Genomic DNA, 14534 nt, shown 5'->3' with positions numbered 1-14534 from the left:
ATTGTACTAAAGAAAACATTATCTTTTTTGTTTTATCTTCCACCAGCAAAGCCTCATGAAAGTTTTTCTTGTGACTACACGGTGACTAAGTCATCTCCCCTCCATTTTCACAAGGACAGCCACCATATATCTCAAAATGGAACAAATGAAGACTTGCCGAATCCTGACAGTGGGAATCATGATTGTTTAGCTAATAGAACTGGAGTTGTCCTTTCCTATGGGGAAGCTGATTCCTGCTTGGATACTAAGGGATTTGCTGCAGTTTCTGAACTATGTGGTTTAATCTCTGGAGCAGATGTACCATTGGAACAACCTAAATGTGAGCTCACGGGAGATGGCCTTTATTCCAACTCAATCCCAGGTTGCCAGAATACAGCAAAGAGTAAAATAATGTTAAAGAATGCAGGGTCACCTCAGGTGGAAATATCAAAAGGCAATACTTTAAGAACAGAAAGACCTTCACAATGTACAGCAAGAGGCCATGTCACTGCTTCAAATAGAAATGGAGCCCAAGATGAGTTTCCTTTAGATTTGACCTTGGCATTGTTGAATGGCAATCCTTGTGAAAATAAATGTGCTTTAAGGGATACACATACTCTGTCACCACAAAATGCCATGATCATCCATTTTTGCCAATTTTGCAGTCACGCAACCCTTTACCCTGAAGTTCTAATAATGCATCAACGAGTCAACCACAAGTTGAACCTCCATATCGCTCCTGTGGAACGTCTTTCAGGGAATGGGTCAAAACCCAAGGGAATCAACTTGACAGAGCACAGCAGTGTCAGACGTACAGGACCTCCTCCTGCGCTGAATGGCAGAGAGGTTTCTCCTGCAGCTTTTTCTAGACCAATTTCCACCTACACTTACAGACTGAGCCAATCAACAGCACTGAATCCTGCTCCTTCATCCTTGGAGCTTTCCGGCAAGCTACTTGATTCTTCCCACTGTGAACTTCCCACCCAGCCTAGAGTCCCCAGAGGCCCAGTGCAGGTTCCTCACAGGTACCAGAGAGAAAACAACAGCCACAGAAAATGTGGATTTACTTCAGAGTCAAAAGTGAGACAAAATCTAGGTTTAGAGCAGAATATGTTACAAATTGGTAACTTTCAAAAAATTTTGTTTAGCTCACCTTCATCTTCAGTTGGAAGAGTGACGGAAAGCGAGGATTGTTTTAAGGGGGCTGAGGGTCTCACACTGTTTGATGATTGGTACCAGCCATATCCAACAAGAGGGCTCAAGGACCAAGCTTCACCCAAAGGTGAGCAGCCTGCTCTTTATAAGACCACTACCCTGTTTCAGCAGGACTGCAAGCCAGAAGGTACAAGTAAGCTGGGCTCGCCATGGAATCCCACAAGAGGTGGATGGACAAATGCAGTGAGGACACAGTGCTTTGGTCCAGCAGAAGTCTCCACACTTATACACACTGTGGAACAGGGGTCACCTCCAGCAGTGAGAGATGTGTCCAAACGTGGGGGTTCCTTTCATGCACTGACACCATGCAGATCCACCTTGTGCCGCAAATGGGAAGATAACCGTCACTTCTCGAATCCTGCAGATAGAGGAGGTTAGTATTTCAACAGGTTTTGAAACTACAATTTGCCACGAGCATTCTCTTTCCGGTCAAATGAAATTCCCTTCTCACAGCCTGCATATGTCAGTTCCACAATCAATGTAGTTCAATAACAAGTGCAAGGAAGATGGTAAGTCTCAATGGTATCACTGCTATTGGCTAACAAAGGTTTATATTGATTTTGATTGTTATTGAATTAATATTGCAAATATCGAGGATTATTGGGGAGAAAAAGTATTAATTAGCAGCATTTGAATCAGTGAAGACTTATTCTGTTGTAGAAGGCTTTCTTAAAGTGGATTCAGTGTTTGGTGATTGTACAGAGAACATTCAATATTCTCATTATACAAATAATCAAAGATGAATTTCCATTCCTATGCACACTGATAATTGTGTTAAACAATGTGCAAATAGATCAGCTGAAATTTATCCAGGTGGATCTGATTACTTTCGAGACATTCTGTAAGTGGCTCTGCCCAGAGGCGTATCGGCATATCTAAGCTACAGTACGTGCCCTGGGTGCTACTTGAATTGGCGGGGGGAGGGGGTTGGGGCCGCCACTGAGCAGTTTCTATCAACATCAAACAAGCCGTCCTTGGATAGTGAAAAAAAATTCTTCAGCTGGGCCCCCAGTGGTCTCCTTTACTGCTCTTGGCCCCCACTGGTCCACACTCCTCCCCCAATGACTATAAGTGGCACATGGAAGGAGGCATTGATTAATGCAGACGGAGGCCTGATTCTCCTAGACAGTCTGTTATTTTTTCCCACCTGTGTTGCCATCCCCCACCAGCGACATCATCCCCCGGTTAGTGTCAACCTCCCTCTCCTCCTCTTTCTTCTCTGCTCCATCCACTCTTCCTTGTCCTCCTTTTTGTTCCCAACTTATTAAAAGGCTGAAGGCAAATACCACATGGCGCCCACCAAGGCCAGCTCTTGTGAGACCTCCTTGTCACCATTTATTTTGATGCATGGAATGTAAAACATTGGTCACCCCTGCCATAGATGCTATTTTCCGTAGATACACCTCCAGTCGTTGTCTCAACAAGCAGCCACATAAAAACAGGAGGGCACATTTACCATCCAGTGGAGTCACTGTTTAACTGAATTTACACTCGGCTTTCTGACTGTTATCACCTTATTTTGCAAAGATCAAGCAACTTCAGACATATTTCCAACAAACTACCTTGTCTCAGCTGCTCTTTGAAGTCCTTTTCAGCCACCAGAGGAAATTGTGCTTCTCTCTCTCGCTCTCTCTCTCTCTCTCTCTCTCTCTCTCTCTCTCTCTCTCTCCCCCCACCCCTCTTTGATTGAGCTAAACATTCCTTACAATCTGATAATTGGGATTGCCTCCCTTAATCTCCCTATCTATCTCTCCTCCTTTAAGGTGTTACTTAAAACATCCCTCTTTAACTGAGTTTTTTGGTTATTCATCCTAGCAACCAAGTACCAATATATGGCTTTGAAACTGACTGGTGAAAAATCCAAAATGAATACACATGGTTGGTAGTGCATAATCCCAGAGCGAAACTAAGGGTTGAACTTGAAGAATGAGCTCAACCAAGTTTATTGTCACTCTTGCTGAGGTGCAGTGAAGAAGCTTGTTTTGCAAGCAGTCCAACTGGACATTCCATGTATAGTAATCAAGTAAAACACAGTAGAGAAATGCAGTTACAGGGAGAGGTCAATTGGTACAGAGCAGAGGCAATATTATTGCACTCTGAGTAGAATGAGTTGATGGGGGGAGGAGGTTTGTGTGATGCTGCTTTCACATCTCTGAGTTTTCTGCTGTCGATCACATCTCCTGCTGGAATTAATAGACTTTCCTCATATTTGCAGAAATTCTTGTGGCTCTGTGTTTACTTGTAAATAGGATATTGATACGAAATGATGAGATGAGGTAGGAAAATGAGACAGATTTCCCTGTCCTTGCGTCAATATTTTTTAGGTCATAATAATGTGTTGCTTAAAAAATAATTCTCCTCACCTGCTTGGTCCAATTATCAATTTACAAGCAATTATTCACCTTGTTAGAAGGGAAACAGTGAAGGGGAAATTTAATCACATAAGAAATAGGAGCAGGAGTTGGCCATCCGGACTGTCAAGCCTGCTCTGCCATTCAGTGAGATCCTGGCTGATCTGATGATAGGCTTATCTCCATCTATCCGTTACTTCCCCTACTTTGTAAAAATCTATTCAATCTTGACTTAAATATATTTACTGAGGTTGCCTCCACTGCTTCAATGGGTTGTGAATTCCATAGTTTCACCATCCTCTGGGAAAAGCAGTTCCTACTCATCTCCAACCTAAATCTACTACCTTGAATCTCGAGGCTATGTCCTTTTGTTTTGGTCTCCACTACCAATGGAAACAATTTACACACCTATACCTAATCTATGCCTTTCATAATTTTTATGTTTCTATAATTCTAAATTCCAGTAATCCCTTCATCCCTGGAACCAACCTGGTGAACCTCCTCTGCACCACCTCTAAAGCTAGTACATCCTTCCTCAAGTAAGAAGACCAGGACTGCACAGAGTACTCCAGATGCAGTCTCTCCTGGACCTTATACAGTTGCAGCATAACCTCCCTGCTCTTAAATTCAATCCCTCCAGCACTGAAGGCCAACATTCCATTTGCCTTCTTGATAGCCTGTTGCACCTGCCAACCAAACTTATCTGATTCATGCAGAAGCACTCCCAAGTCCTTCTGCATGGCAGCATGCTGCAATTGCTAGCCATTTAAATAATATAGTGATCATCCATTTTCCTTCCAAAATGGATAGCCTCACATTTGCCAACATTGTTCTCCATCTGCCAGATTCTTGCGCATTCACTTAACCATTCTATGTTTCACTGCAGACTTTCCTTAACCTCTGCACAATTAGCTTTTCTACTCATCTTAGTGCCATCAGCAAACTTAGATACACTGCACTTTGCCTCTCTTCCAGATTGTTTATGTATATCATGAACAATTGTGTGCCCAGGACCGACCCCTGTGGCAAGATGCTCACCATTGATTGCAACCAGAAAAATGCCCCTGTCCCCAACTCTCTGTTGTTTTTGGTTAACCAATTTTCCATTCATGCTAATACATCACTCCTAACTCAATGCATCCTTATCTACTGTATAAATCTTTTATGTGGCACCCTATCAAACACTTTCTGGAAATCCAGGTAAACAATGTCCACCTGCTTCCCTCAAGCTTGCATGCACATTATATACTTAAAGAATTCTTTTGAATCCATGTTGCATCTGCCTGATGGATCCATTTCACTCCAGATGCCTTGTTATTTCTTCTTTAATTATAGCTTCAAGCATTTTCCCAATTACAAATGTTAAACTAACTGGCCTATAGTTCCCTGCATTTTGCCTACATCTGTTTTTGAAAGATGGTGTGACAATCGCCATCTTCCAATCCACCAGTTCTGAATTGTCTAGAGTCCAGAGAATTTTGGCAAATTATCGCCAAAGCCTTGACTATAATTTTGGCTATTTTTATCAGTACCCTGGGATGCATTCCATCAGGACTAGGTGATTATCTTTTGACCTGTGGTGAAACCACTATTTACATATTCGTTATATGTAAATCAGATGACCTTTCCTGGTTGACCTTGCTCTCACTAGCCGGCTCATGACTCCTCCCCTTTCTTCCCCATAAAGGTTGTCATGCCACAAGCCTGCCCCCAGTTTGAGTCCGAGTCAGTGTGAGTGAACAACACAGGGATGCTGTCCATCTCTTGCAAATAAAAGCCTTCAGTTTCGATTACTTCAGTCTTTGTGCAATTGATCAGGCATTAAGACCCTAAAGTTTTCTGAATACAACCTCTTTAGTGATAGTTATTACATCCAGTCATCACCTCCCATCACATCCATACCATCTGTCTTTGGTTTGTTCGTCATGTCTCCAACCATGAATACTAACATAAAATAGTTATTCAAAGCCTCAGCCATTTCCTCATTACCCGATATCAAATCCCCTTTTCATCTTCCTAGGGATCAACCTTCACTTTAGCCACCCTTTTGTGCTTTATAAAAACATTTACTCTCTGTTTTTATATTTTGTGCTAATCTTTTCTCATAGTTTACCTTCCCCCTCCTTATTGCTTCTTTCGTGGTTCTTTGCTGTTTCTGAAAATTTTCCCAATCTTCCAGTTTCCCATTGATCTTGGCAAAATTGTACGCACAAGCTTTTAGTTTGATGCCTTCCTTGGTTTCCTTAGTTATCCAAGGCTGGCTGCCCCCACCTTTACTGTCTGCTTTTAAATGGAATATACTTTTGTTGAACACCATGAAAAATCTCTTTGAAAGTCCTCCACCATTCCTCCATATAGCCTGCATTCCCAGTCTATCCTGGCTAACTCCTCCCTCCTTTCCATGTATAGGCATAACACACTGGTTTTAGACCAAAATATTGTATCTTCCATCTGTATGATAAACTCGGTCATACTGTGATCACACTTTCCAAGAGGATCCCTAGCGACAAGATCAGTAATTTTACTTGTCTCATTGCACAGGACTAGATGCAAGACAGCATGTTCCCTTGTAGGTTCAGTAACATGCTGTTGAAGAAACCCACCATGTATGCATTCTATGAAATCCTCCTCAAATCTGCTTCAACTAACCAGATTCACTCAATCTACGTGCTCGTTAAAGTCCCCCACGATAACTGCTGTTCCATCCTTACACGCTTCTGATATTCCTTGGTTTATTGCCTCTACCACTGTAATGTTATTATTGAGTGGCCTATGGACAATTCTCACTGGTGATTTTTTTTTTCCCTTTATATTCTCTACCCAAATGGACTCAACATTTTGCTCATTAGATCTTGCATCATTTCTTGACTATTTCCCCGACCTCGTTCTTAACAAAGAGCACCTCCCCACCTCCATTAACTTTTTGCCTGTCCTTCCATATTACCTGTTATCCTTGGCTATTCTCAATCCTCTCAGCCCTGCAACCACATTTCTTTAATGGCCACTAAATCATACCCCTTTGTACTGACTTGTGCCTATGTTCACTGACTTTGTTTCGAATACTACAGACATTCAAATAAAGTGCCGTTATACTCATTGTGCTTTTAAGATCTAGTAATCTTTGCCTCTTTTGCACTTGACTTTCATCCCCTCCACTTTAAAAAAAAATTTGTTTTATTTTATCGACACTCTTTTACTTTATCCATCTCTCTCCAATCCATTCCCCCCCCACCCCCACTATTCAGTTTAAAGCCCTGTAGATGGAGCCTGTTCCCTTTGAACAATTTCTTCCTTCCCCAATACTGGTGCCATTTTCCCATGGATTGGAACCCACTTCTCTACACCGATCCTTGAGCTAGGCTTTTAACTCTCTAATCTTCTGGACCCTGTGCCAATTTGCAAGTGGTTCAGATCTTCTTTGGCTTGGCTTCGCGGACGAAGATTTATGGAGGGGGTAAAAAGTCCACGTCAGCTGCAGGCTCGTTTGTGGCTGACCAGTCCGATGCGGGACAGGCAGACACGATTGCAGCGGTTGCAAGGGAAAATTGGTTGGTTGGGGTTGGGTGTTGGGTTTTTCCTCCTTTGCCTTTTGTCAGTGAGGTGGGCTCTGCGGTCTTCTTCAAAGGAGGCTGCTGCCCGCCAAACTGTGAGGCGCCAAGATGCACGGTTTGAGGCGTTATCAGCCCACTGGCGGTGGTCAATGTGGCAGGCACCAAGAGATTTCTTTAGGCAGTCCTTGTAGATAGTAGTCTAAAAATTACCTTTTTTTTGGTTCTGATTTTGAATTTGGTCTTTAGCTCCTAAAATTCCCACTCTCCTCATTCTACTTACATCGCTGGTATGCACATGGACCACGACAACTGGTTCTTTCCCCTCCCACTGAAAATTCCTCTGCAGGTCAGATAAGACATCCTGAATCCAGGCACCAGGCAGGCAATACAGTTTTCAGGGATGCTTCATTCTTGCAACAGAGAACTTTGTCTTAACCACACTATCTCTGATTCCAGTACATTTCTCTTCCCCCTCTTGAATGGCTTTCTGAACCACGGTGCCATGGTTAGATTGCTCATCCAGCCCTTAATCTTATATACACAAAGAATCTCGGACGTGAGACAAGATCAAGGCCTGAGGCTCCTCCAGCACTGTCTCTCGGATCTGCCTCACTCACAGTCACCCTCCTCTTGTCCTTAACCATAGGCCAAATTTGAGACTGCTATTCTAATGGGTGTGACTGTCACCTGAATCAAAGTGTTCAGCTACCTCTCCCCCTCCCTGAGGTGTTGCAGAGTTTAAAGCTCAGATTCCAGGTCATTAATTTTGAGCCTGAATTCTTCAAAGTGTTCAGGAACTTGAGGGATTTGGTAAAGAAGGAGAACAACTGATCAGTGAATGGAGAATTGGTCTCAATAGATTTAAAGTGATTGGAAAAAGCACAGGAGGGAGGAGGGCACTATCAGAAGAACTGGTCTGCTGAATCTTTAGCCGCTTTCAGGTGCATCCTCCGCCAAGAATGTGCCTGCAAAAGCAGATTCAGACCTGTGGAATAGTCGTTCAGGTGGCAGTACTAAAAGCGCAGCACTGGCCATCTGAAAGGGATAGCTTCACAGGAGGTGCCTCAGAGCGCATTCTAGCTCACATCCCTTCGGGTCATCAGGGGTGGGGCGGGTGGCCCGGGACGTCAGGGCTCCGGCCTGAGATGTCAGGGCTGGGACGACTGACCCACGCCGGGGGGCAGGGGTAGCGGGGAGGGGGGGCTGTCAGGCGCTCACCAGCTGATTGTCATCCCCTTAACAGCCACTTTCAGGCAGCTGCATTCAGGTGCCTAGGGGGTCTTCAGTGCTCCAGCGATTATCCCTCTTGGAGGAGGGTTGGAAAGTGCACCTCAGAGGTGCCTTCTGCTCCTTCAGGTGGCCTCCCGACAGCTGCATAGGGGTAGAATATGTGGCGTTACATTGAGGTATTTTGGCCACCTGAAAGTGCCTTTTGTTACATCGATGTAAATGTATCATTTTGTGGTGAAACCACATGTATGTAAATGACATGACCTTTTATGTTTGACTCTGCTCTCATTTACTTATGACTCCTCCTCTTTATCCCCCATAAAGGCTGTCATGCCACAAGCCTGCCCCCAGTTCGAGTCCTGGTCAGGAAGAGCCAGCAACACATGGGATGCTGTCCATCTCTTGCTAATAAAAGCCTTCAGTTCCAGTAACTTGATTGATCATGCATCACCTTTGTTAGGTTGAGAGGCCAAAACTGTACATAGTACTCCATGTGTTATTTCACTGATGCCCTATATCATTCAGTTCCATATAGACTGCTCCAAAACTTACTTCATTTTACCTTTTGTGTTTGATCTCCCAATCAGGCTGGTATGAGGCTTGGAAGGGAACCTTCAAGAGGTAGTGTTTTGCTACACTGGTGAGGTCCAGCATTAATAGAGGTGCTTTCTTATGGATGAGTTGTTAAAATCCCCTCTCATTTGGAAGTAAAATATCCTCTGCTGTTATTTCAAAAAAAGATAAAGGGGATAACTTTGGGGTCTTGATTAACTCTTCTCCCTCACTAAAACTGATCAAAGAGAAATTAGCAGGCAGGTCAGGCAGCATCCATGAAGGGAATGGATGTTCAATATTTTGATTCAGGACCCTTTTTTTGAGACAGGACTCTTTGTCTCGATTAAGCGACCTAACCTGAAGTGTTGAATATTCTCTCCATGAATGCTGCCCGACTTGTTGAAACTGTCCACATTCTCATTGTTTGCTCAGGATTCCAGCATCTGCAGTTTGAGTTATTACCTGTCATTATTAAATTATTCTTGGGAGCCTGCAGGGAAGAATCTGAATAATGCATTTCTTGTATAACGGAAGTGATGCCTGGTTTTGCTCGAAAGGAAGCTGAGCACTCCTTCCAGTGAGAAATACTCGCAGGGCTGAAAGCAGTGTTATTAACATGGCTTTGGATGAAGTATTAATCCAACAGGAACAGGTTTCCAGTGAAGCTGGAGGGTCTTAGAAGCTTAACTAGAATCCTTGGAGAGAAATGGTCGTGAATGATTCAGGCCTAGATCCTTGATTCAAACTTGATTCATTATCAATAACTCAAAAGACTAGTTACAAAACTATAGGTTTTTATTTACAATAAACGAGAAGGTCATCCTGTGCTGTGACCCAGGCTTTCTAGGGAGGGGTTATGGTTTTGGAGCCTTTATACAGGGTCAAGAGGGAGAAGCCATGGGTAGTCACAGAATGGGATGGAGCCTGATAAATGACTGTACAGCAGTTCACCACATTCACCCCTTGTATTTTTTTAAATTTTGTCCAGCGGGGTGATGTGGGCCACAAAGTCTTACAGATTAAGACTGTCTGGTGGCCTGGTCTTCTGTTGTGACCAGTGGAGAGCCAGTTGCTCTGCTGTAGCTGGGGTGGTTGAGAGTCCTGGACCTCCAGCACTGTGTCAACCTGCTGTGGGTGTGGCAACATGACCGGAGTGACTGGGGCAGGGACAGGGCTGGCATGCCACGGTATCTAGTGGGTGTCCATGGAAAGGTGGGGGGGTGATGGTTGGTAAGTATGCTCCTCGGGTGTCTCTGTGGGTGCGAGGTTCCTCACACCCATCTGGGTAGGCCATGTATGTGTATTGGGCGTTGCATGGAGGAGCTGGACGCCCTCCCCCCACTTTTGACCATTGGGTTGGTTTTATGGCCCCTCACGTGTTTCTGTAGCAGGACCAGCCCTGGGGATGTTCACCAGGATGGCAGGGTGGTCCCTGATGTGGAGTTCCTGGGGAAGGAGAAAATTCATTCATGTGGGGTAGCATGGTGGCAGTACATAGTAGCGACTGGTAACGTGGAGTACATTGGGAAGGGCTTGCTGCCAGTGAGAGACAGGTGGCTCTCTGGATTTAAGAACAAGGAGGATGGCTCTCCACACATTGGCATTCTCCCCCTCCACCTGGCCATTCCCTCAGGGATTATAATTGGTGGTCCTGCTGGTGGAGATACCTCTGGCCAGCAGGTACTGATGCAGCTCTTTGCTCATAAACGAGGACCTCTGGTCTCTGGATGTATGATGGGTACCTGAACAAGGTGAAAAAGTTGCGCAGTGCCCTGATGACTGTGGTGGTGGTCATGTCTGGGCAGGGGATGGCAAAGGGGAAATGTGAATACTCATCGAGGAATTGTACGTTGCAGTTAGTGGAGGGAAGGGGGCCCTTGAAATCCATACTCAGGCGTTCAAAGTACCATATAGTTTTCACCAGGTGTGCCCTATCTGGTTGGTAGAAGTGCAGTTTGCACTCTGTGCAGACCCGGCAGCCCTTGATCATGGCTCTGACATCCCCAATGGAGTACAGCAGATTACGAGATTTGATGATGTGGAAGAATCTCATGTCACCAGGGTGGTAGAGGTCATTGTGGAGGATTTTGAGGCAGACTATCTGTGCACTGGCGCATATCCCTCGGGATGGGGTATCTGTGGGCTCGTTGAGCTTCCCCGGCCGATACAAAATATCGTAGTTATAGGTGGAGAGTTCAATCCTCCATCTCAAAATTTTATCATTCTTTATCTTCCCCTACTGCTTGTTGTTAAACATGAATGCCACAGCCCGTTGGTCCGTGAGCAGGGCAAAACGTCCGCTGGCCAGGTAATGTCTCCAATGCCACACTGCCTCAACTATTGCCTGAGCCTTCCTCTCAATGGAGGAGTGTCAGATTTGGGGTTCTTGGAGGGTACCGGAGAAGAAGGCCGACCTGCTTGATTAATGGTCAAGAGGGAGGAGCCACAGGTACAGTCATAGAACAGGACAGAGCCAGATAAATGAGTGTACAGCAGTTCACCACAAAACTAAAGTGGGAATGTGAGACAGCAAGCAGAACAAAGGAGGGGAGGCTGGCAAGAGACCAAGAAATGATAGGATACTGGACTGAAGAAGGTGAGAGAGTTGGAGAAAATGGCAAGGCAGGTAGAGGACCGCTGGAACAGTTGGGAATGGGGGTGGAATGAGTGAAAGCTTTGGGAGAAAAGTGAGAATGGAATTGGATTAGGTTACCAAAAACTGGAAAATTGTTTGTAAGAGTTGTGGTTCAACTATCTCTGAACTTGATAAAGCTTGAATTTTGACACTTCAGGATTCACATAAGGCAGGGAATTGTAATGTTGTGCTGGAATTGATACTTCAAAGCACAAATCTTTGAATTCAGCAAGAGTCCAGGGTTTGCATAGCGGTTAGTGCAATGATGTTACAGCACTAGCAACCTGGGTTTGAATCTGGTACTCTCTGCAAGCAGTTTCTACGCTCACCCCATATCTGCATGGGTTACCTCTGTGTGCTCCAGTTTACTCCCACTCTTCCAAAAGAAATATATGGGGGGTTGAATGTTATTTGGGGTATTGGGGTGGCACAGATTCGTGGGCCAGAAGCGCCATGCTGTATGTGTAAATCTAATCAAATTTAAGTCCACGCCAAGAGATAATCTCTGGCATCATTTAGCTGAGGCAGTGTGCAATGCGGCCTCACATTATGACACACCAAACATTAAGCATGTATTCTCCTGGAAACTTTTCTCCCAATGTTCTCTATGCTCAGTGAACACTTGGAGATCCAGTCCGGAGAAAGAGGAATGTTTTTAACTCATCCCAGCCACCTCAGAACACACATGTTCTCCCACCCAAAAAGGGATTATTCCATGTCACATACTTCTCATCACAACTTTCTGGCATTTCACTCCCAACATTCCCACTGTCTTAAGCACCTTCTATTTAAAAAGAAACCTTGGCTATATCGACAGGCATGTGAGATGTCTTCTTCTGTGGTCTACGATGTTAATTAATTTCTGTAGTTAAAAAACACCACATGAGCCTTAAGCAAATATCATTGTTTCTCGGGGTAAAGAATAACCTTTTACATATTTATCAGATGTCATTGCCAAAGTTCAAATTGGACATGCAAATGAATTCAATTGCCACCAGCTTCTATGAAAATGAAGCACAAATAAGATCCATTTTAAAAGACATCAACATTCCCACAAAGATCATCCTTATTTAGTGATAAAGTTATTAGGTCTCTCTGACACCTAATCACTAGCCACATTTATTCAACTCTATCAAACTTGCAAGAGTCCTATTTGCCTATGCAATTGCTTCTTTGATATTAAAAAAATTATTAGTTTCTCTCCAGTTATGAGGAGAATATGATTGTTTATTGCCCACCTATCTGCCTGCATCCATCTCTTCAGTTTCTTAAACTAGAACACTCCACTTGGAATATAATATGTAAGTCTAGTATGGTCACCGCATTCTAGAAAGATACTACTGTATTTTCTAATTACAATTTATGGATAAATCCCTTCCAGAATTTTTTTAAAATGTATTTTCTGATTGGGTTGTAAGACCATAAGACCACAAAGCATAGGAGCAGAAATGGCTTTTCAGCCCATCGAGCCTTCCCTGCTGTTTAATCATGAGGTGATTCATTTCCCCACTCAGCCCCACTGCCTGGCCTTCTCCACATAACCTTTGACGCCCTTGGCTAATCAAGAACCCATCAATCTCTGCCTTAAATACACCCAATGACTTGGTCTCTACAACTACCTGTGGCAACAAATTTCACAGATTGACCATCCTTCGGATGAAGAAGTTTCTCCACATCTCTGTTTTAAGTGGACATGCTTCAGTCCTGAAGTTGTGTCCTCTTGTCCTAGACTCTTCCACCATGGAGAGCCTACATCTACTCTGTTCATGCTTTTCAACATTTGAAATGTTTCAGTGAGATCCCCCTCGTTTTCCTAAATTCCAACGAATACAGGCCAAGAGCCATCAAATGTTTCTCACATAATAACCCTTTCATTCTTGGATTCATCCTCGTGAACATCATCTGCACCCTATCTAATGTCAGCACATCCTTTCTTAAATGAGGAGCCCAAAGCTGCTCACAATGCTCCAAGTGAGGACTCACCAGTACCTTACAAAGCCTCAACATCACATCCCTGCTCTTCTATACCTCTTGAAATGAATCCCAGCAATAATGTTTATTTACAAAAATGATGCCTTTGCAAGTTAAAATAATGACAAGTTGAAACTTCGCTTCTCTTGTGAAAGTCAACTCTTCTGACAGAGTTCCATTAATTTTGCTCAGTACTAAGTGGGTGCAAAATCTGCAGTACTTAATATTTTGAAGAAGACCAATGCAGTTCTCCTTGGTGAACAGGGCATTATTTATTCTTCACCAACATCTAAGAGCAGGTAATCTACCAATTTCTATCATCCACATTGTGGTAACTTGCAAATTTGCTGCCAAGTTTCTAACATTGCCACGGTATCAGGACTTGAAAAGAATCATTTCATTGGCTACAACTGGGATGCCCGAGGTTACAAAAAGTGCAAGAGAAATTTTAATTAAATCCATTATTTTCATTTAAAGTGTGTATTCCCTCCAGTCCCGACTTCTCCCTTAAAGTTGTAATTAAACCTGTCTCAGGTTAAAAAGCTTCTAAAGAATCAGAAAAATAGTGTTTATCAGTGAAGTAATGAAATTGCAGTCTCATCAAAATAACAAAATAAAACTCACTCCACTTTAAAAATTGCTGTACTTTGTGCAAAGAAGCAATAAAGGGTTGATTAAGATTCCTGTTCTTCTGTTTATTCTAATTTCTAGTCTAAAAATACACTTCTCCAAGGAATTTTATAAGCATTGATTCACTGAGAAGCCACCTGTGAGACCTATGCGGTGGTTGATGTTGGAGTTCACCTCAAGGGAAACATGAAAGTCTGCATATGCTGAGATTATAGTTAAAAACACACAGGAATGCTGGAAGAACTCAGCATCCATAGGAGGTAAAGATATATTACAGACATTTTGGGCTTGACCCCTTCTTCAAGGAACTATATAAGCAAAAGGCAGGCAAGCATCTTAATTAAAGACTAGGAATTGAGGGGGAGGAGTCCAGGCCTAATTGGATATGATAAGAGGTGAAGTGAGAATTGATTTTGG

At 43.5% G+C, this 14534-nt stretch overlaps 1 protein-coding gene across 22 annotated transcripts in view; it reads left to right on the top strand.

The window, feature by feature from the left end:
- The window catches only part of znf516 (zinc finger protein 516), a 283926-nt gene that overhangs the window by 197547 nt on the left and 71845 nt on the right, over positions 1-14534 (top strand). For 21 of the 22 annotated variants that reach the window (XR_011352119.1, XR_011352120.1, XM_069920788.1 and 18 more), the window contains one exon: positions 47-1567. Coding sequence is in view for 20 of the 22 variants with exons in the window: in XM_069920788.1 (XP_069776889.1) it covers positions 47-1567 (1521 nt within the window). In the remaining 2 variants the exon portion in view is untranslated. Of the gene's footprint in view, positions 1-46; positions 1568-8650; positions 14143-14534 lie in introns of those variants that run through there. The other variant, XM_069920786.1, reaches the window with a different exon arrangement.

Source organism: Narcine bancroftii, chromosome 2 (assembly GCF_036971445.1).
Source record: "Narcine bancroftii isolate sNarBan1 chromosome 2, sNarBan1.hap1, whole genome shotgun sequence".
NCBI classification, from domain to species: Eukaryota; Metazoa; Chordata; class Chondrichthyes; order Torpediniformes; family Narcinidae; genus Narcine; species Narcine bancroftii.
This window is presented reverse-complemented; position numbering and strand designations above follow the sequence as displayed.